The sequence below is a fragment of the Plectropomus leopardus genome, chromosome 3, assembly GCF_008729295.1.
Source record: "Plectropomus leopardus isolate mb chromosome 3, YSFRI_Pleo_2.0, whole genome shotgun sequence".
Lineage (NCBI taxonomy): Eukaryota > Metazoa > Chordata > Actinopteri > Perciformes > Serranidae > Plectropomus > Plectropomus leopardus.
Genome location: NC_056465.1, coordinates 30,468,695 through 30,490,775, shown reverse-complemented (window position 1 = coordinate 30,490,775; position 22,081 = coordinate 30,468,695). Strand labels below are relative to the sequence as shown.

Sequence of the window (22,081 nt, the reverse complement as noted above, 5' to 3'; positions counted from 1 at the left end):
CAGCAGAGAGATCATGGAGAGGTGGATGCTTTAGCAGCTAGAGGAAGAAGAATTAATTTCCATTTGATACACTTGGGATTCTAGTGAATAAAACATTGTTCATATGTTTAAAGCACTCCTCAACTTCTATTTTTAAAAAGTTTACCTCTTTCTTACTCCTCCCGCTTTCCTGGTAGAGTCTTCTCCACTTGATTTCTCCTTTTTTTGTCTCCATTTCTGTTTACATGTGGTTTTACTCTCGTCTCTTCCTCCTTTGATGATTTATTCACTCTTTGGTTTCACGTGTCTCAAATTCCACCCTCTCGTCAGTTTCTCATTGTTGAGATATTTCCTGTAACAGGATGGATGTGTTTTCAGAGTCAAATACATAACTGTAACTTATTCGTCCACTTATGCATCTGTCCAACCAATCAATCCAACAGTCTCAGGTACCACCAGCTGTCTATAAACAGGCACTGACAAAAGCAGATGAGGCTGGCACAAACCTGCGAGAGGAAAAGTGTGTTTCTTAGGAGTGTGCACCCTTATCCTCTGCACCGTTTGCCCCCTAGCCTCTCTAGGGTGAAGCATCTAGGTCAGGTGATGTTTTAGGGTTCAGGGTGGCCTGACAGGTCAGCAGAGATGGATGCACAAGAAACATGGATGGATTACTGAAAAGGCCAACCAGGCACAGACCCAGGGGCCACAAGTGTCAGGGGGCCTTCGCTTACAAAATGTCGATCAAATGAACACATACTGACCATGAAGAGATACAAAAAGACCACAAAGAGATGTATAGGAACATCAAGGAGGCACAAAATGACTACAAAGATACATTGAACAACTACAAGACAAAAAAAAGATACAAAATAAACTCAGAGACACAAACTTATACAAAAGACAAAACCACCACTACACATAAAGAGACACAAAAAGACCAAAGTGAGATGCAAAAGAACTGCAGAGACACAAAATAACTACAAAATGGGCAAAACATAGCCTTTGTGTGTCATGATAGCCATCATGACACACAAAAAGACACAGAAGACCACAGAGACATATAAAAGAACTACAATGGCACACAAAATAACAAAAAATGGACAAAACTACCAGACATAAAATGACTACAAAGAGACATAAAACAACTGCAAGATGAGAATAAAACACCAATAAAGACACAACATTGCCTTAAATAGACCAAAATGACTACAAAAACAACACATAAAGGCCACAGAGAGATGATGAGAAACTGCAAAAAGACACAAAGTAACTACAAAAACTTCCACAACTGCAAAACTTCCACAGAGACATAAACTGACCACCTAGAGACACAAAATAACAAGGACAAGCAAAAGCAACACAAAATGACTAAAAGAGCCACAAAATTACCTAAATGGGACCTAAATAACTACAAAAAGACATACAACAACCACATTGAGACAAAAAAAGAAAAAAAGATGCATAAAGACCATAAAGAAATGCAAAACCACTCCAAAGTCTGCGTGTTTTGCTCCTATTTTGTAGAGATGGTGGGGCTTTTTGAAAGAAAGTGAAGGAAAGGAGCCAGGGCAGATTTTAGGAACCCAAACAAAGAGGCAGGATATTAAGGTAAGCTGAGACCTGTGAGGCGAGTATTGTGATTGGAAGGTGTGAGAGTCTGCACACCTGCCGCGTTGCGTGCACCTCTAAGTAAGTGTCTCACTTCCAAATCTTTTCATCCTGCCTCTCTGAAAATAAACAAGAGATCACCCTCCGTATCACATGACTGTAGAAGCGAGCCTCGCGGGCAGCGGTTCAGCATGGCTGTGATATTGTGTTAAAGCAAAGAGACGAAGAGGAGAGAGGGACTGCAACAAATGCACCCCGGCAGCAAGTGACAGGAAGTGAGCTCGGAGAGGAATGGTCCGCGGCAGCTCACTCATGTTGTATTAAATATACATTTTAAAAATGTGAGTGGAGTCTGCACCATGTGTACAGACTGTCCACAGCAAACTCATCTGTAGGGACCCAGTCTGTGTTGGGGGCAGCATCAAGTATCCAGTCATCGATTGACTAGTAACCTCGACCCCTGGTAATGACAACCCTTATTGGCTGCTTGCGTCATGTTCTGGCCTCCTACCAATACGAAAGAGGACACCGGCTCCTAAGGAGGTAACTGTATCCGACGAGGCCCAGTTCTCCAAGCCATGCTGCCATGCTGGGGCCAAACCTCAGCCGAATCCCTTTTGACACATGGCACTGCATCATGCATATCAGGGGATGTTTCTAGAGATAAGATAAGAATAAATGACACTAGAGATGCTGAAATACACAAATTTAAAAGACAGAGCTGCCATGTCTTCTTATATTATCTCATATTATTTTTATCGTCTTTTTTTGCATTTACTCTTATTTCTTCTAAAACTTTATTCATTTAGTACTTCAAGATCTGCCCCTTTTATCACTTTTATTCCTTTTATTTGCTTTATTCTTGTTGAAACTTTGTATATGCAGTTTGCTCTTGCCTTTTTGCCCTTTCTATGTCTGGCATATTTGTTGATGTTTTTTTATTACTCCCTGGGTTCCTGCCTTTGCATTGTCGGTCAAAGCACAACTGTTTTTAAAGGTGCTCTATAAATAAATTTCTTATTATTATTATTACTCTGATGATGGACCCTTTAATTTGAGTTTTTATAGTTTACATGTGTTTACATCTCCTTAATTTAATTGAAGATGTGTTTACATTTCTTACAGAGTTTCTGCAATTTTCCTCATTTTCCGTTTCGATTCTATTCTTCCTTTTATCTATACTGTCGATGTGTATATTGTTTGACTTGATTTATTTTTAATTGTGTATTCTGCAGCTACGCTCAGCAATTTTGCCCAAGACAAACTTCCTTTGAGACAATAAAGTTTATCTTATCTTAATCCAAAAAAATGCTTTTTCAGAAACAGCCACTCAAACTTGTGTGAAAAGGGGTTGTTTTTGTCCTCAAAACAACCAGCATCCCATCACGTTTCTCTTTTCTTCTTTCCTCCCTCCCCTCTTTGCCTCTGACCCCCCTTTCTTCTCCCTCTCCCCTCCCTCCCTTTCACCTCTCCTCTCTTCCTTCCCCTCCAGATTGTATAAATATCTGTGAGCAGTTAGGGAGAGCTCAGTGTTGCAGACCTGTCCACTGAGAAGAGCCCGAGAACAAGAGAGGAGAGGACACAAGAAGAAGAGATACCTGACAGAAAAGTGGAGCAAACAAGACAGAAAGTCATCACCAGGAAATTGGGATACAGTAGATTGAAGGAGAATCCAGTTGAGAGCTGACCAATAAAAGAACACTGAGGAGAGAGTGATTTTCAGAGAGAATTTCAACTTCTTACCTGTCTGTGTGGAAGCACCGTCTCCAGCATGTTCCTCCTCCTCTCGCTGTGCATGTGTGGTCTCCTGCTGCGAGGTGACGCACAGGACCGGGCTGCTCTGTGGAGAGGAAACGACCGAAGTGGACGATGCCAGTACACCTTCACTGTGCCCAGCCCCGTCGAGGCCAGCTGCCCGCAGACCGGGGGCCCCGAGGTGGAGGGCCTGAAGGCTAGACTCAACCTGCTGGAGGTGCTGGTGTCCCGGCTGACTGGAGGGGAAACTGGGAGTCCCCAAGGAGCTGCAGCCAGAGCTCAGTCTGGGCTTCAGGAGGCGCTGACCAGAGTCACGGGTGAGAGGAACCTGCTGCAGGGGGAGAAGGAGCGTCTGGAGAAGGAGCTGGGGGGGCTTCAGCGCAGGATGGAAGAGATGAGGAGGGAGACAGAGAGGCTGAGGAACAGACCATGTCCTCCACAGACCCCCGTGGTGCCACCAAGCTCCCCTCTGCAGGACAGTGGCCTGACGAGACCTGCTGGGGGTAAGAGATACATTTTTCAATCATCACACTCTTTATGAGCTATTTAAAATATGTCTAAAGCATAATGGCACTTACAAATAGAAACATATTTTTACAACTAAATATTAAATTGTTATGCATTCTCTGCTTAGATATAATTGCATGTTTTTATTTTATATTCCAATCTCCTTTATTCATCCTACAATTAAGATGCACAACAAGATAGTAGGGTTGCAAATCATGAGCACTTTCCTTAATTGATTATATGTAAAATTAAAAATCAATAAACCAATTATTTAAAAAAAAAACATTAATTGATCATTGATTCATTGTTATCATCCCTATTTGATAGTTTTCTGCAGACAGGTTGTCACTCTGATGAAATGTATCTGGTGACTCTGACTGAAAGATAATGGGTTAATTGAAGCAGAGAGAGGATGATGCATTAATGCTATCTTTGTATGGATGTATAATTCACAACAAAAAAAGGACACATGAATGAAACAAAGGTTGGGGGGGGTTCTCTGCCAGAAAATTTCAAGCATCAAACACTTTAATTTTCTTGCAATCTGATGAATGTTTTTATTCACCAATTTGTGCATCAATTTATAGCGTAATTGTATGTAAAGTTTTTAAGGGGGGACGTCCCCCTGCATCCCCCCTGAAATCTACACCTACGGCATGCACATTTTTGTGTTTTTGATGTTTTGGTTGCCCCATTAGTTGGCTCAGGTTTCTGCTCTCTGCTAACCCCACGCCTGCATTTATGGGTGATGGTGGCAGGCCAGAGAGGGTCAGCTCAGTATTTATGAGCAGATCCTGCTTTCTTTATGACTGGTGTTTCCCTCTGCATGACGAGCAGGGCGCTAATAGCCTGTTTGGGAAGGGGAGGGGTGGGCTGAAATGTGATGCACGCTCTGGAAGTGGTAGTTCCGTGCCGGGGTCTCATCTCGGGGCTTTTGATGACGCCTGGTGGGTCAGGGCTGGTGGGGACGAAGGGGTGGGGCGCAGAGGGCTTAGGGCCAAGAATATTATACTTCCAGGGGTTAGAGGGGCTGCAAAGAGCCAGGGAGTTATCTTGGAGCCAGTAAGGTTAAGCTCCGGTATTCTGTATGTTTGCAGTGGCCAAACATCCGTCTAATTAGTCTCTGTGCTCGTCTTTTCACCCACCAGCTCCTGTTGGCCACCATCCCCCTTTCTTCCTCAGTTAAGCCATCTCTCTGTTTGCCCTCTTGGCGCGCAGAGTGTATTGCTCGTAAATCCTACGTTGCCAGCAGCAGTAAATCCTTCCTTGCCATCTCCCCGTCCACCAGACATCCTAACTCCCTGTGCATCAGGAGAGTCTATATACTCATATCCTGCATGCTCCAGGTTATCTGCTATGCTCCTCATGTTTGCACCTGCAGGCTGAAATACACACAGAGAGGGACCTCAGAGTAATAGGCAGATGTGGAATAGATTACAGTGAGAGGACCACATGCAGTACGAGAGAGTGGGGATTAAAGCGTTTTTGCAAAGTTTGTAACTTTAACATATTTTATAGGTTTACAACTACAGCAGGGGTTATGTACTTCAATAACTTTTGCCTCTCAAAATATATGAGCTGATTCTAATGTTACTTTATGACTTTAAAAATGTGGCTTTGAAAGCCAGCAAGCTTTTATGCCTAAAGTGGCAACATTATTTTTAAAATGATGATCTGGCGCGCAGAGGTGGGACCAAATCAGTGTTTTGCAATTTGTGAGTAAGTCTAAAATCTTTGCTTTTAAGTCCCAAGTCAATACAGATAAGCCCCATGTCCTAAACTTGAAAGCTTGGAGTCCTGAACAAGTCGGAACGCACTTTTCACCTAATGCGAAGCCATTTTCGCAACAAGGTAAAAATCCTGAATGCTTTTTCAAACTTTTTAAGCAAGTTTGTTAAAAATCTTAATGAGCTAACATTAAGCCTTAGCCCGCTAGCTTGTTAGTCTTACGTTTTTTTGGGCATTCTCAATTGAGTCTTAAGGGTGTCCCACCAATTTGTGATGGTCCGTCAAGCTATCGGAGCTGGCCAATGCTATGATTACCCAGTCTGCGTTTGAAAGCTGGGACTTAGCAAATGGTCAGTAGTTTAAGTTGGAAGTTGTTGCATCTTGGCAATTTTCGACCTGTATATGTTTTGTATTATTGTGTTGTTTGTTTATTTGTTTTTTTATTGACCAACGCATAGTTTCTGTATGCAAACAACTGGTGCTCAGTCACATAGCATTATTCTCTCCTGCAATTAAGTGGAGTTTCTGCAAAAAAAGTCAGCTCTCTGGGAATGTATAGTGTTAACTCAATTTGATTCAGGAAATTAATCAGAATTTAAACATAAATTAATGAGTAGGCCTCAATGAGTAGCCATTAATGAGTAGTTGATTTCAACACATCTTTCAGCTTTTTTCTTTCCCTGAATGTGCAGCCAGCAAGAACTGTAGTCAAAATTAGGTTTAATGAGCTCCTCTGTTTCAATCAACGTGCATATCATTCAGTGCACAGAGGGACTAGATGGGCAGATTGTGACCAATTTTTAGAAAAATTAAAATGTTTCTTTCCTCTGTTAATCATAAACTTCACCGTGAATAATGAATACAGAGAAAAAAATAACTGCCAAGATGTAAAAAAGTGTTTCATGGCAACAATGTTATGGAAAAACCTGAGATGAACTTGATGTAGGACTCCACTGCCCCCAAATAAGATCCACCAGCTTTGCTGAACTGTATACGCAGGGGTTGATTAGGGCCGCTGAGCCTCCTCTGGGAGATTAAGCCCCGCCTGGTCTGCGAGGTTTATGGTATTCTGCTCGGTGACATCCCAAACAAAGAGGCAGGATGTGAGGGCACATATGGCACACACTCACACACACCGAGGGGAAAAGACAGTAAGAGAATGTGGCTGTTTACGTGTGATGATGATGATGAATGGCTGCCTCCTTTGGGAACAGCTTCACAGCAAACCCTCCTGTAACCCTCAAAATACCGCTGACCTTTTCCTTCGCAAACTTCTAAATACCTTAAGCAACTTTCCCATGTTGCTGGTGTTCGTCAGCTGCCGCATTACCAACTCCCCTCTCCTCTTCATCATCACTGAGAATCAACATCAGCTTCCAGATGCTGGCGCTTAATCTTCTCTGCATCATTAGAGCTCATTATGCGCCTGAAATCACCGGACAACTGCACGTGCAAGAACACAGCACGCACGTGTTCACATACCTACAAACACCCCTGGACACACAAACACACTCTTCATATACTGTATATTTTCACAAAAGATGCATTTGAAAGGCTCATTTTTCTTTCTTAAACATCACTGTGTTTGTATTTCCAAGCCTATAAGGAGTACACAGTTTACAGACATTGTTTGACACGGCTTATTTTTGGCGGTAATGGTTTCCTGAAGGAGTCAAAATAAGGACAGGGTCGGGGGTAAATGGGGAGAAACAAGAGGAGGAATAAATAAAGCAGAAGAGAAGAAGGCCGATACCTGACAGTTATACAGGGGAGGAAAGGCCAAGTGACTGGTTTGAATTTTTGAGGACATAAAGTTGACAGTGCTGGGGTCGGATCAGTGTTGAGTGTGTGTGTGTTATGGTCGCACAATCTACCGACTGCCTGACTCCGGAGCAGCTGGGAATCCATTCAGGGGTGTTTGTGTCATGCTGTCACATTCCCTGCTGTCAGTAGTGCCATAGCCACGTTTGGGTACACAAACACTTCCTTATCTATTGTATGTTGCATATTAAATGTGCAACTGAAATCACTTAAAGTGTGTGTATGTGTGTGTTTAGGTTCCAATCCCATATCTCACCTCATGACCAGGCCCAACAGGCAGGGAGACAGCAGCAGTTTGAGAGGTGGGACGCGTTTTCAGCAGAATCACCTCCACCTTGTAGTTTCCTATTCGATTAAATCCATGTCTCCATCTCTTCCTGTCAGACTCAGCGTGGCAGTACGGATCTCCAGGCTTCCAGGAGCTGAGGGCTGAGGTGACAGAGGTGCCCGCTCCTGATGCATCTGAGGACAACACAGGTCTCTTTACAGTTTGAAGTATTATAAATATCTAGTTGCAGACTTGTTAAAGCTTGTTAAAGCTGTTATAGTGAACATCAAGTCTGAATTAGTTTTTCTCAAAGATTTAGTTATATTTTTGTTTTGCACACTGCAGATAAGGGGTGTGCCATTTCATATCGTCCACGATAATACCAGTGTCCAAGTCCAAGTGACAAATGGAAATAATTGTTAAAATTGGTTCAGTGTGAACTAAAGGTCTGCAGCCAGCAACTGACTTCAATGTAACCACTCAGGGCATGTTTGCACCTTCAATTTACGTCCACTAAAAGTTCTGTTTTTGAAGGGCTCAGATTATAATTCTGCACATGTGACAACATTAATGAGAGGATAAACATTTGTATTAAAAAAAGTAAGATCCTTGTTGTTTAACCAGAAACAGCATCAAAATCGGCACTGTCAAACCCATCAGATTTGTCATCGTTAAAATACACTTCATTCAAAGTCGACAGTGACAACAGAAAACTCAGAAACAACATCTTAGTCCATCTTAGACCGTTCCAACAGTCACAAAAACCTTCAATTAAACCAGCGAGATATGAAAATATGCTGCCACATATTTATTTAAATGGATTCTGATGGTGTGGCCATAAAGATTTCGGAGGTGTTTTTAACAAAGACATTAATCTGTAGAGGGATTCTTACCGTGAATTGCCAAACGCTCTGAATAATAATCTGAGCCTGTCAGTGGCATAAACATGCACTTTCAATGGATGTAAATTGACAGTGGGAACATAGCAGCCTGTTTCGCTACAGGCAAAATTTATGTTGTACTATTTGTCACTTAGACGAAAAAAAACACAGGAAACTAGGGTCCAGGCTGAAATATACTGAACATTTTGGCAAGAAACGATAAATGTAAGGACAACTTTTGCTCGTTTACTAGAAAACTTCATTTGGCACCTTCAAGATCAAATTTCTGTTTACGATTAGTGTCATGAAGGAGGCCCACAGGCCGCCTGTAACGGTCAGGAAAACAGAATCAACTGCATCGCACCCGGTCAGCGAAAATGTCAAGAACAAATTCTTTAACTTTACGAACCCACCAGTATAGTCCTTTAAAATCATCCCCTGACAGCTAATACTTCTCTCACTAACCCCTTCTCCTCCTCCTCCTCCCTTTCTGTCTATCTGACCTGGCAAACATGACACTCGGCCCCCCTGCTGACAGCCTCAAAGCAAATACTGCTATTAATACTGCAGCATTTGGGGCGAGAATACCACAGTCATGCCAATCCGCAGGTATGAGGGCCAGCCCGAGTTTCACAGTTGTCTCGTAAATATAAAGGGAAAAGCACCCCTAACAAGGATGTCACACACCATTAACCCGTCCCTCTTAACCACATAGCAGCACATGCTACTGAATGTCTCTCTGCAGGTTCAATTGTTTGGGAGATCATGAAAACACACGTGCAGACAACACGTGAAGTCATATTATCTCTGGTGAGGCCACGCCACGGGGAAGCTACATGCTCATGGGTGTATTTATAACACATATATTCCTATCTATCCTTAATCCGGCGCTACGTCCCCGACCTGAGAGCAACGGTGTATTTTAGGAAGTGGTAAATATACAGCCTGCCTTATCGTTTTCCCAGTAAGACAAGCAGCGGAGAGTTCCTGCCCGGGATGAGTTGTAGCCCAGTTGCTGCTCTGATGGCGGCGATTCAGACAAAGTTGAGGCTAACAGAGATGTCAGGCAGCATCTCTAGACCTGCTGTCTGCCTCCATGATGAGAGATGATGACCTCATCTCACCCCTGACCAGCTCTCACATTACCTCCATCATCCCCCGATATGTAGATCCCCTTTGATGTGCATAACTGACCGTGTAACTTGTGTCCTGAGGTCACCTCAAAAAAAACCCTTCAAATACTCATTACTCACCCTATGTTGGGTCGAATTTGTTTATTTTTCTTGCATGCCTCCACGGTGAGGGAAGAATCAAAAAATCAAGAAAAAGTCTTGATGAATTGAAGTCACAGGAAAAACACTCTATTGACAAAGACAGTAATTTTACCTTGCTGAACACAAGAGTTGTTAGTCTGCTGCTGCCTTGATCTTTAGTTTTCTTGTGTTATTGTGTGACTTCAGTAAATCTGAACTTACACAGTTTGTCTGCTCAAATTAGCAAAATATTCTCTGCTTTGCTCACAGTGCTTTGTCAAAAGGGGGCATGTCAATGAGGACATGCATGCGCGTACATGGTCACAGTTACTGCAAAATCTTGTTCTGATGTGTCTCACAAATAATGTGTCCTCTTCTTCTTGCTCGCAGGTTGTGGGGAGCTGGTTTCAGTCGCTGAGCCGGTCACTCACAGAAAGGCGGACAACATTGCAGGTAAATATGGTGTTTGGATGCAGGACCCCGAGGCCGTCTCTCCATATGGACCCAACATGGTCTGGCGCATTGACACCATAGGCTCTGACGTCAGACAGCTGTTTGGGTATGACGACATGGAACAACTCTCTAAAGGCTTCCCATCCAAGGTCGGTGTTGCATGGATGTTTGGTCATGGGACAAAGCCAAAAAACCTTTGGTCATTCCTGGTTACTGTCTGATGTTTTTTCCATCACAGGTCCTGGTGCTGCCAGAGCTGGTGGAGAGCACCGGCGCCACTCTGTACCGAGGCTCTCTGTATTACCAGAGGCGTCGCAGCCGCTCCATTATCCGCTTCGATCTTGCTTCTGAGACCACCGCAGCCCGCCGTGACCTCCCCCACGCCGGCTTCCACGGCCAGTACCCCTACTCCTGGGGCGGCTACACGGACATCGACCTGTCTGTGGATGAGAACGGGCTCTGGGCCGTCTACTCCACCAGTAAAGCCAAAGGCGCCATCGTGATCTCACAGCTGGACCCACACAGTCTGGAGGTGAAGAGGAGCTGGGAGACCAACATCAGGAAGAACTCTGTTGCCAACTCCTTCATCATCTGTGGCAAGCTGTACACCGTGGCCAGCTACACGGCGCCTGATACCATTATCAACTACGTGTACGACACCGAAACCAGCCAGGGGAAGCCCATCGCCATCCCCTTCAGGAACAAGTATCGCTACAACAGCATGATCGATTATAATCTGGCTCAGAGGAAGCTGTTCGCCTGGGACAACTTTCACATGGTGTCCTATGACATCAGGCTGGGGCGCCAGCAGGCCAACTGAGGCCGCCATGAGTGACTGTTGAAAAGCACCAAGTGCTCACCTGTTCCTGCCCCAAAGACTCGAAGCATTAGAGCATAAAGTGTGTGGTAGTAGTAGTTACAAAGACAACAACGTGTAGAAAAATCTAACTACCAAACTCCAAAGTGAAGACGTTTCAGGAACAGTGTCCCCTGCAGGTGTGCTTTTTATTTTCTTCAGTGGGAGGGCTTCTGCTGTGGCACGGCCCACACGCATGTTTTTAGAGGAATTATTTTTGTACCGCCTTTAACTCAGATGTATAATTTTGTTGTTTTCTTGATAAGCTATATATATATATATTTGAGGACTGAAAGATGAATACATTTTACAAGCTAAGTGGGATAATCAATGCATACAATTTACAAACAAACTCCTGTGGTACTAAAAGCCTTGCAGTGTTTCACCAGTTAACATCTTATATCAAATAAACTGCTCTCTCACTCAGCATGTATTGAAAGTTGCATGTACTTGTACACTGTAGTCAACACAATGACAATGTTCAAAAATCATTAAATAAACTTATTACTAAATTAAAGCTGTTTATGTGGTTATTATGCTTATAGAGGGTTCCCATACATTTTACCCAATGAATTTACTTTTTAAAATAGTATAAAATTCATGGGCCACACTTCTCAGGCATTTTCGGTCAAGCAAACTTTAAGTGCTTGGACATGATGCCTGGTGAGTGATCCGAACAAATGTGCATATTTGATTTAATCTTTAATCTCAATGTGAGATTCTTAGATAACCCACTAAAAGAAAAGCTTTTTTACATTTTTCTTTTATGTGTCGTCATGTTTCGAGGCACAGTATCACTTGATACTAGTGACAGCACTTCATTTTAAATTAGTCATACAAATAAATATTTCACATAATGTTCGACATATTTTAGGATTTCTAGCCAAAATAATTCATACTCAAAACATTCTGTTACTTCTATTCCCAGGCCTGAAAAACAGTTTTTATAATTTCAGAACTTTTCCAGGAATCTCATGACTATGGGAACCCTGTATATACTCCAGACAAGTATTTGGACTACTTAATAGAAGGGGTTTTGAGCTGCTTTTACATTTATTTATGGTTAAAATATCATATTCAACAATGTATTATGTATAAATGTTTAAATTTCTGTCATTATGAACATAATACTCACAATGTTAGCTTGGTAAGAGTCTCTACAGTTCAGTCATTCAGTTAATTTTACTGAAACCAGGAGCACCAAAGAGGAGGTTTCTACCACTTTTGGCCACGTTATTGGGTTTGTTTAGGGGAATTTTTTTGTCCATGTGAGGGTCTAAAGGCAGAGGGATGCTGTATGCTGTAAAGCCCTTAGAAGCAAATTGTGACATCCAGTGAACTATAGTTATAATTATCATAATTCTATATCTATATTCTTATAATTTTAAGCATTTTTAGGTCATTTCTTGCTTCTTCTTTTTTTTTTTTTTTTTTGGCTAATTCTCAGGTAATTTTCTTGTACTTTTCACAGATCTCTTGCCTTGACCTCTAAGTCATTTCTTCTTTTGGTGCTCATTGCCTTCTTCCTATGTTTTGTAATAAAATAAAGTAAATTTGCCCAGGTCTGAAAATAAACAATTTTATTGGATTTCCATCTCTGCTGCGCAACAGCTTTATGTGAAAGGAATTAAAAGCGCGTCCCATAGAGACGCCTGTCAGTTGAATTCAGTGATTTAAGCAAATAATAGCGCGGGGTATTAATTGAAGTTTTATAGTATGTGTGGGTTTACATGTTACCAAAGACCAGCTAGTTTGAATATTGTATATCTATGTCTCTTTTTATTCTGGGACTGATAAAGTAAGTCTGTTTGCAGTCGTTTTTTGTGGCATACATGTAATGAACAGTTTAACCAGTACGTTAAATTGCAACGCATTTGGAGGTCACATGAGCATACCTGAAGTTTGCAGTGAAATATCCAGGCTTCTTTCCCTCATTTCGTCCTTTTCTGACGACTATCTAATACTTTACTCAACTGTCATTTATGGAAATATGTTCCAAAGTTTGTTACAACGACCGTTGGCTAGCTAGAGGCTTAACATAATTAACGTTTCAAACACCTGTGAGGCGGAGTGATACCCGCAGTGAAAAGTCCCAGCACCGTGCCTTCAATCCAATGGAATTGCTTAGTAAGGACTAGCTGTTGTCTAATGTACACTAAATGCCTTTCTCTCCAAATCTGATACTGCTAAGTTTTTTATTTATTTTTAATTTAAAAAATAGTACATATATACCATAATATATATATATATATATATATATATATATATATATATATATATATATATATATATTTATATATAAATATTTAATCTAACACTGCACAAAAAATAAGATTGCATCAGAATTAATGTTTTTGCTAATCATCATCATATCCCAGACTGTAATATATAAAAAAAAATCATTAGTGTGTGTTATATATATATGTATATATATATATATTACATTTTGTGCGTGTTTTTCTATCTTTCATTGGAAAACATAGTAGCATCTTGTCAAGGGTTTAAATTCATAATCTAGTTGTGATTGGGAACGGCGGTGGCTAAAAGATTAAAGTCAGTGATAGAGAAAGTAAGATAAATGTAAGTTTTTATGGCAGTTATTTCATGCAGACATTTTTATCCTCAAGGGTATCAAGAGGGAGTTTTTTTTTTTAATCTGGCACCACACAAAAATTAATTAAGTGCTTTAAAATAATTTTTTTGGTAATTATTGACATGTCCCAGACTGTATAAAGATGAAAATTCCACTTCTCATTTAGTATAAGGAGTATTTTTTTCCCATAGCAAACAACAGTGGCGCTATATATAACAAACTGGAATTTTATGGGTAAAAATTCTGAAATTTAATGATTTTTTTGTAGTTATAAGGATGGAAATTGATTAAAAGATGTAAGTCAGCAAAAGTGAATAATAATATTTTATGGCATTTTTTGTCCTAAAATGACACCAGAGTAATTTTTTAAGGATGCACAGGGTTAAACAATTAATTAATCATAAATGGAACATTTGTTGCCATAAAAGTGCCCAATTATCATATTACATGATTTTAAAATGGTAGGTGATGCAGTGCCACCTAGTGGTAAGATATATTCCACACCAAATTTGATTCTCATGCAGCATAAAAATAAAAAAGGGAAAAATTGTGAACTATGGCTTCAAGTACAAACCAGGCATCACTGAAAAACATCTCAACAGTATATTATTTTATTAGTTTCTGTAACCAAACCAAGAGAATGTAAATAAGACCGTACATATTTTAATACAGCGATGAAACCCCTGTACAAGTTCAACAAAAAAAAAAACAAAAAAAAGAAAAAAAAAATCATTACCCTCCCTCCCTCATCCATCCTCCAAAGGAAGGACTCTTCCCCCGACTAGGGTAGAGGTGAAGAGGACGCCCTCCCCACCTCAGGGTGCATACTACTGTACATTTCTGAAGGACCCTTGTCGCCACAACCCCGAGATGAAAGCATTGTGGGTGGGACAGCCAGCGGAGGTGAGGCAGAGACAGAAAACAGCACTGATTGCTCTCATCAGTAAAGACAACAAAACAATAAGTGTCCTTCTGCCCGAACGCTTCTGAACTTGAGGCTTCTCATATCATGTTTCCTTGTTCTCCGTCCTGTTCTTGTTCCCCCTCGTCGTGAGGGTTGACATACACACACTCAAAAGTGTTATTCAACAATCAACTCCTCACCGTTTTTACTCCTCTAAATAGCCCTATCCTGCTATTCTCTAGCTAAGGGCACTGAAATCAGTCAATAGCAGCAGGTCTGGGTGCTTTACAGTGAAGTGTGTGTAGGTGTGTGTTTGTGTGACAGCAAGGATGGGCGAGAAAGCAGTGAAAGGGTGTGTGACAGTAGCTCCTAAACTGGAACAGCTGTATGTAGTGATCATACATCATCCGTGTGAGTCAAATCAAAACTCTGCTGCCACAGCAACAGCAATCCTAATAAAAAGGCTGTGACATCATCTCTGCGCTGCTTTAACCTTTGGCTAAATATACAAGAAGAGTCCAGCTACGAGCTTTCCCCCTGTTTATACCACAAACACACACCCAACACACACACAAACACACACACACGCACACACGCGCGCACCCCAACACACCAGTAATTCTGAGGCAAGGAGATGAGAGCAGAAGGCAGGAGCAAAGGCTCACAAATCAATAAATCAATCATTAATTTCAATCAACTGCTGTAATTTTCACATTTCCGTTCTGGTAAAAACAAAAAAAAAAAAAAACAAACAAAAAATGACGAGATTTTCTGATTTCATGTCTCTGTGCGGTGGATGAAACCGTTGAGTGAGCGTAATGAGGTGCAATTCCACGTGCACAAAATCTCTGGATTAGTTATGATGGGAGATTGGGCAACAAAAAAAAGTGTGCTTCACTAAAATGACGTCTCCTTAACAAGATTGTTTCGACTACAAAAACAAAACTGATTCATATCTTTCGTTAACAAAACAAGGTTTCTCCTATAATATGCGTGATCCTATTTGGGGGAAAATAAAAATAAAAATAAATCAAGAGCTATAAAAATGGCAAACTCAGCAGCAAATCTCATTTCAAATTTTCTCTTTCCATCTCCTCTTATCTACCGTCTCAGTAGATCTCTATGGAACAACTTGTGCAGCCATTTTATCGGCACTCTAAATATGATGGAAGAATCCAACTCAAACGCCGCCACCTACAGTGGGACAAGACAGGGGAAGAAAGAAGAGGAAGAGGATTATGTGTACGCAGGACGGCGCCTACTCTCAGTAACCACTAGCATCGACTCATCCTCCTCCCCCACGCTGTCCCCCAGGGCTGATATGAGGTGGTGACCGAGTGAATGGGGCTAGATTCTCTCTCTTCCTCTCTTCCGTCCATTCATATTGTCATCCGAAGAGGTTCGCCGGCTCTTTACTTGCCCTCTTCTGGTTTGATGGCCTGCGGTTTAATGGGGCCAGTCCGTATGGGCTTGGCCGTGGACATGGGGGGTTTGTCAGAATCTGGGCGGTCACCCACCGCCTGGTGGTTCGAGGCGGAGCTGTCGAGCGGGGGTTTGCCCCCCTGATCGAGCCGTGACACTTTGCTGACTTGCGGGGCCTTGAGTTGCTGCTGTTGCTGCTGTTGCTGCTCTGAGAAGAACTTATGAGTGGACTGGAGCACCTCGGCCCGCTGCTTCGCCTGCAGGGGGGAAAAACAAAAATCAAATCATCCTACACATCCATTATCTGACTGGCCAGTTAACCCTTTCAAATCTGAGCACATTGGCTCTATTTCTTTCAAAAACATGGAAAGGCAGCGAGCAACTTCACAAGAAATGTCACCAAAAAAGTAAAAAACAAACAAAGAAAATTACCTTAAGAAAGGTTGTCAGTAATTTTTTAAACTGTGATTTATCACAGTATTTCTACAGCTTATCACAATTACTCAATTTTTTTTAATCATGTGTTTTAAATTCCATTATTTTGCATTTAAATACAGCTATAAAGTCCATGTTGACAAGGTGAATCAATTCTTACCAGACTGAGTTGATTAGGAATCAAATAACGTCAAAAAACTTCATGAGACTAACATTTAGTGGGCCTGTCTGTAAAAGCGAGATTTACGCACAGAACCTATTTGAATTCAAATATCGAACCACAATTACCCCCTGGGATCAATAAAGTATTTCTGAATCTGATCTTGAGGTCAGAGGGAAAGGGACCCCCTGTGAAATGACCTTGCCGTTTTCCATTGCCAAAATTGTGGCATTGGAGCATTATTTTGTCCCTTTACTGTGACGCTAGCATCGTTGATACCACTGGATTTCTCAGGTCTACTGGTTTCTCATGATACCAGTATCATCCCTCTCACATTAAAATTAAGTCCGGTACAGCTCATTCAAGAAGGGAAAGTTGGCCGGCGATAAACATTTTTCCCTAGTTTAAAATCAATCAATCAATAAATACATAAACAATTACTTCCATCTAATTGTCAGGTTATTTCCTTGTCACCTTTTACATTTTTTTTTTTTTTTTTTTGCAATTTATGGGACATTTCTTGCCAAGTTGCTTATTATGCTTCCCCTCCATGTTTTCAAAAGAAAGAAATTAAACTTCCTCAGTTTTCAGAGGTTTAAATGCTTATGAAAGCCGTCTGAACGGAGCACAAGAAATCTGACGTTGATCCAGGTGTTTAGGAGTATTAAAACAGTTGCAAAGAATCAGCAGATAAATTGGGAAACCAGACCTTTAGGTCCTGTTCAGCCTTCAGAGCCGCCTGTGTGCCTCTGGGTGCAAGCGAGGGGCCGGGAGGTCCTCGGGGAGGGTGCTGGCTGTGCTGTGGGTGCTGTGGTCGGGGATGGGGCATGAGACCGCCACCCACATTGGGTGACATTGGAGGGCCCATGGGAGAGCGCTGGACACCTCCTGCAAACGAGTTAGCGTGAGGAGGTCGAACCAGAGGAGAGACGATGTTGGGCTGAGACAGAATCTGAAATGAAGAGCAAAAAAACAGAAAATAAACGGACAGTTAACAGGCTTCTTATAATGTTACCAGCTGGTTCCTTTTATAAACACAATCAAAAAGCAGGTTTTTTTGTTATTATGACTCTACCTGTGGGTTGAACTGGCCGGGGAAGTGCTGTGTCATTCTCATGCCGGCAGAGCTGGGCTGAAACTGCTTCTGGTACAGCATGCTGTTGATTTTACTAGACTGGCTGCTAGGAGAGACGTGGAACTGGCTCTGCAGGAGGACAGAACAACCATGAGTATAAAGTGCATCAAAATGACACGTGATGGGTAGCCACACTTGATACAATTTTGATTCTGGTCTATTAAAAAAACAAACACTGTTTTAATAAAGACATGGCAGTATTGCCCTGCCACTGACACTTGGGCCACACTGCCTGCGTGAGCAGCGTTTGACAGAACTGCTGCGACACTGCTGCAAAGCTTCCTGATGCAATAAGCATCTATTTCCACAATTAAAAGTCAGTACTTTTCGCTCCTTTATGGAGCCGTGCAAGGCACTCTATTGTAAACAACATGATCCTGCAAATATGTCAAAATAAATAGCTTCATGTTAACTAATTCTGTCAATATAAATGTTGTCAGAGGGCTTTTATTTTGAAATGAAAACAGGAAGTGTTGAGATAGATGTAAATATTTATATTATTCTATGTTTGTGACAGAAAAACACAAACTTCAGTGAAAGGTGGCATTAAGTGAGTATGACCATCAAAACACCATTTTAACTGTCTGTTTCTGCAGAAAATGTGTCGCAAGGAAAAAAATAGGTGAGACTCCTATTCTCTAGATTCACAGGGTACCTGTAATGGCTGGAGGTGGGTGTAGTGCTCCTGGCGCCAACGGGAGGCGTTCCGGGCTTCACATCCATCCCGCTGCCAAAGAGTTTCAGATCCATGTCCATCTGCAAAGTATCGACAAAAAGAAAACTGTCAGAGCTCCACTTTTACCAACAAAAATATTAAAATATGAGAAACACACAGTGAAGTACCTTGCTGGTGGGAGGCTGCATCATGCTGTGGCTAGGACCCATGATGCCTCGGTATGGCTGGGACACCGGGGGCTGTCGGTTGATGTTGGGGGGCTGGGCCTGGGGAGGAGTGGGAGGCAGCGCCAGGAGGGGCTGGCCTCCACCCGAGCCAAAGTTTGGAAGGGATAACTGGGAACTGGGCAGAGGGACCGTGACCTGGAGAAAAATGAAGACACACAAATGTTACCAACTAACAAATCACTGAGTCACCAATTTATTCATCAGAAATTGTGTTTTTCAGTTTTACAAATTGGAAAAATGAACAAATTTGTGAGTTTGTAGTTTGTAGTTTGTAAGGATCCGTGGGAACCCTGGAATAGTAGAACAACATAAGCTAAATAAGAGGTTTTTAGACATTTAGTGTTTAGAATTATGTTTGCATGTGGGCTACCTGTTGCATTGCAGAGCTCGGCGACTGAGTGTTGCTGTAGTAGCTGCTCTGGCCATGTTGTTGCACTTGCCCCGAGTACATATTTGAATGCTGACTCATCCCCTGTCGAGCCTGAACCAAACAAACAAACACACAAACACACACACACACACACACACACACACACACACACACACAGGTCAAATAGAACCTATATACAAAATAAATCTATTCCAGATGTAATTATGAAAAAAGATAAGTATGTACCATAGAGTGAAGCAGACTGGTTACCTGCAGCAGGTGGGTGTCAATGAGCTGGGAGCCTCCCATGCCGGAGGGCTGGTTGAGCTGCGGCTCAAACAGGATGGGAATGTGCTGGGTCGAGGAGGCCTGCTGATAGGCCAGATTCGACTGAGGCTTTCCCAGCTCAGGTGCCTGCACACCAGGATAGCTGTGCAGGGATGGTCCTGACAGCATCATGGAGGGCTGTGACAGGCTGCTCTGCATGAACGCCTGCTGAGACCTGAAGACAGACAGGGTCATAGGATCAGATGACATAACACCAAAATAGAGATACTGGCCATTCAGCAGCACTGCATGTTTAGTTGTTTTTGGAGCAGAGAACTGACTACCTATGTAGTGTTGTGTGTTACCTGTAAGGCTGCAGTGAGGAGCTGAACAGGTCCTGCGGCTGCGAGACTGGAGGACCAGTGCTGAGTCCCAGCTGAGCCTGGTGTGTGTGTTGGTGTTGGTGTTGGTGCTGCGGCTGACCTTGCAGTGGAGCGTAGATGGGGATGGGAATCTGCTGCACTGCTGTCGGCTATAAGGTGGAGAAAGAAACAGGTAATTTTTTCCACTTAAGTAATTCTAAGAAAAAGCACAAAACAAAACAAAAAAAATTGCAAAAGCATACAAAATAAATCCATATTCCTACATGGATATGCATCACAATCTACTGTGATCTACAAGCAGCAGGTTAGCTGTCAGACACCCACGAAGTGTGTAAGTGAGTCTCATGGACATCGTTTGCAATTTACTTCCCGATCTGTCCACGTCAGCAAGAGACAAGTAATTTAATTCCAAAAATTAAAAAGCATTCCTGCACCGTGTTATTGATCACCAGAAATTCCTACCTGTGAGAGGCCGGGCTGAAAACCTTGCTGCTGCGCCAGAGAGGGAGGCGCCAAGCGAGGGTGAGGCGTATTAAAGAGGTGGCTAGTGTCCATGTAGAAGGCTGGAATCTGAGCTGCAGAACCTCAACACATAAGCATTTAAATATTAGTGATTGCTATGTTAATATAGTAAAGAGTCCTAGTCTCTCTAACACAGTCTGAACAGATCTATCCTGTCTTATTACACATTTTCTTACACTCACATCACTACTCACATTCACACACAACTCCCTCCCCAAACCCATACCCAAATCACCAATTATTTTCTTGTTGTTTTTGTTTGTCCTTCTGATTCACACATCTGTTTTTTAAGCTTGAGTGTTATGTGCTTTTTAAAAAAAGTATTATTACCTAATTTTATGAATTTTATTCCATTAATGTGAAATCACATGGTTTATGTGGACGCAGCAGACATAAAAAAGAAAAAACTGTGTGCAAGATTGAGAATATGATTGCATGAGCTGTTGACACAGAAATAAAAACGTGATTGCTTACATTTGCACACGCTTCTTATTCATCATCAACATTTAAATATGGCTATTAAAAAAACAAGGAAGTTGGTGTTCGAAATTTGACATTAAAAACATAGTTAGATGAATATGTTAAAGACCAAATCCATTTCCACTTTGATGCATCCAACATGTGTAACATCACAGCGTCACAGTTCAGTGCCATGTTTCTCTCACCTGCTGCAGACTGAGAGACGTACACCTGTGGGGTCTGCTGTTGCTGAGGCAGGAGGGGAGGCACGCAGCCCAACTGAGAGAAGCTGCTGCTACTGCTGCTACTGCTGGAGGAGGACAGGCTCCCACCCTGCAGCTGCTGGGGCTTCACCTTACAGATGTTTGGGGGGTCAGAGGCTGTGGTGGTCTTGGTGCTGAGGGATGACGTTGTGTAGGTCCCAGATCCTGAAGGGTGGAAATAAACACAACGTACACAAAAGATCAGTAGGGGTGCTTGGATATTACTGATGCACAAGGGGATATCCAAAAATAAAAGTCATAGTTAGTAGAGTGCAAAAGGGTGTTAATTTCGGCAGCTACTTCAGATTTAGTCTTTATATTATGTATATCTTTATATTAGACGAGAATGCTTATTAGTTACCTAAACATTTTGGTAGTTTTCATTACGGCTGATAATTAGCACTAATGACTGATGCTGCTCTGGTGAGACCATTTTTGAATTTGAATATCCGATACCCAATCACTAACATTTTAGTCCAGCCTTGTCTCATCAAAGAAAACAAAACATACGTCAGTTTTTATCATGAAAGATCTTTTTTTAGCTTGTCAACATCTCTTCTTATCATCGAAAAAGGTAGTTGATATTTTTTTTTTTTTTTTTATTAACGAAACTACCAATAGTGTAGAATGTCAGAACAGAGTTGAGGTTAGCAACATTTTAACACAAAATACTGCTGGAGATATACAGAAGGTGTTTAATGGGAGTTCTGTTACCTGACAGTGAGGTGCTGGGAGTAACAGAAGCCACGGGGATCTGTGGCATGGAGGCTGAGGAGAAGGTGGAGTACGAGGATGCACAGGAGGTGATGGGGGAGGACGAGGAAGTGACTGGGGAATTTTTCTCCAGACTCGGCGAGTTCTCCCATGCCTTGCGAGCTGATTCCATCTGAGGGGGAGACAGAAAGAAACAAGCGTTTAGTTACTGTTTCATGGAAGTTTTCTTCAGCACACTCGAGGTAATGTCACTTTCTCTGTGTACCTTTAGTGTTAGGTCAACAGTAGCGGGAGAGACGGTGCTGAGGCTGGAGCTCTGCTGCAGGGTCTCGCGTCGAGGAAGGGGCAATGAGTGCTGTAGTGCCACCTGAAACACAACAAAAACACCCCAAAGCAGTCTTTAAATCATGCCAAGTATTAAGGATCAGAGGTTTCGTTTTTA

At 42.1% G+C, this 22,081-nt stretch overlaps 2 protein-coding genes across 3 annotated transcripts in view; one reads left to right on the top strand and one right to left on the bottom strand.

The window, feature by feature from the left end:
- Positions 1 to 3,134: 3,134 nt before the first annotated feature.
- myoc (myocilin) lies at positions 3,135 to 11,626 on the top strand. 2 transcript variants are annotated; one of them, XM_042483709.1, is made up of 5 exons: positions 3,135 to 3,845; positions 7,635 to 7,700; positions 7,783 to 7,875; positions 10,191 to 10,402; positions 10,492 to 11,626. In XM_042483709.1, the coding sequence occupies exons 1-5, from the start codon at positions 3,359 to 3,361 to the stop codon at positions 11,071 to 11,073; spliced, it is 1,440 nt and encodes a 479-aa protein (XP_042339643.1). In that variant the 5' UTR covers positions 3,135 to 3,358; the 3' UTR covers positions 11,074 to 11,626. The 2 variants fall into 2 exon arrangements, with proteins under 2 accessions (XP_042339643.1, XP_042339644.1); XM_042483710.1 differs by lacking the exon at positions 7,635 to 7,700.
- A 3,882-nt stretch (positions 11,627 to 15,508) lies between these two features.
- prrc2c (proline-rich coiled-coil 2C) overlaps positions 15,509 to 22,081 on the bottom strand; it is a 29,850-nt gene continuing 23,277 nt past the window's right edge. The window contains exons 23-34 of the mRNA XM_042482815.1: positions 21,905 to 22,006; positions 21,640 to 21,811; positions 20,869 to 21,090; positions 20,144 to 20,265; positions 19,664 to 19,830; positions 19,302 to 19,533; positions 19,032 to 19,142; positions 18,602 to 18,796; positions 18,414 to 18,514; positions 17,699 to 17,825; positions 17,333 to 17,575; positions 15,509 to 16,285 (exon numbers count right to left, since the gene is read on the bottom strand). Coding sequence (XP_042338749.1) covers positions 16,019 to 16,285; positions 17,333 to 17,575; positions 17,699 to 17,825; positions 18,414 to 18,514; positions 18,602 to 18,796; positions 19,032 to 19,142; positions 19,302 to 19,533; positions 19,664 to 19,830; positions 20,144 to 20,265; positions 20,869 to 21,090; positions 21,640 to 21,811; positions 21,905 to 22,006 — 2,061 coding nt within the window. The 3' untranslated portion in view covers positions 15,509 to 16,018. The remainder of the gene's footprint in view (positions 16,286 to 17,332; positions 17,576 to 17,698; positions 17,826 to 18,413; positions 18,515 to 18,601; positions 18,797 to 19,031; positions 19,143 to 19,301; positions 19,534 to 19,663; positions 19,831 to 20,143; positions 20,266 to 20,868; positions 21,091 to 21,639; positions 21,812 to 21,904; positions 22,007 to 22,081) is intronic.

Coding starts and splice junctions, on each gene's coding strand:
- myoc (XM_042483709.1), top strand. CDS start 3,359: ATGTTCCTCCTCCTCTCGCTGTGCATGTGTGGTCTCCTGCTGCGAGGT. Junction 7,701..7,782: donor AGACAGCAGCAGTTTGAGAG/GTGGGACGCGTT, acceptor TCTTCCTGTCAG/ACTCAGCGTGGCAGTACGGA. Junction 7,876..10,190: donor TGCATCTGAGGACAACACAG/GTCTCTTTACAG, acceptor TCTTGCTCGCAG/GTTGTGGGGAGCTGGTTTCA.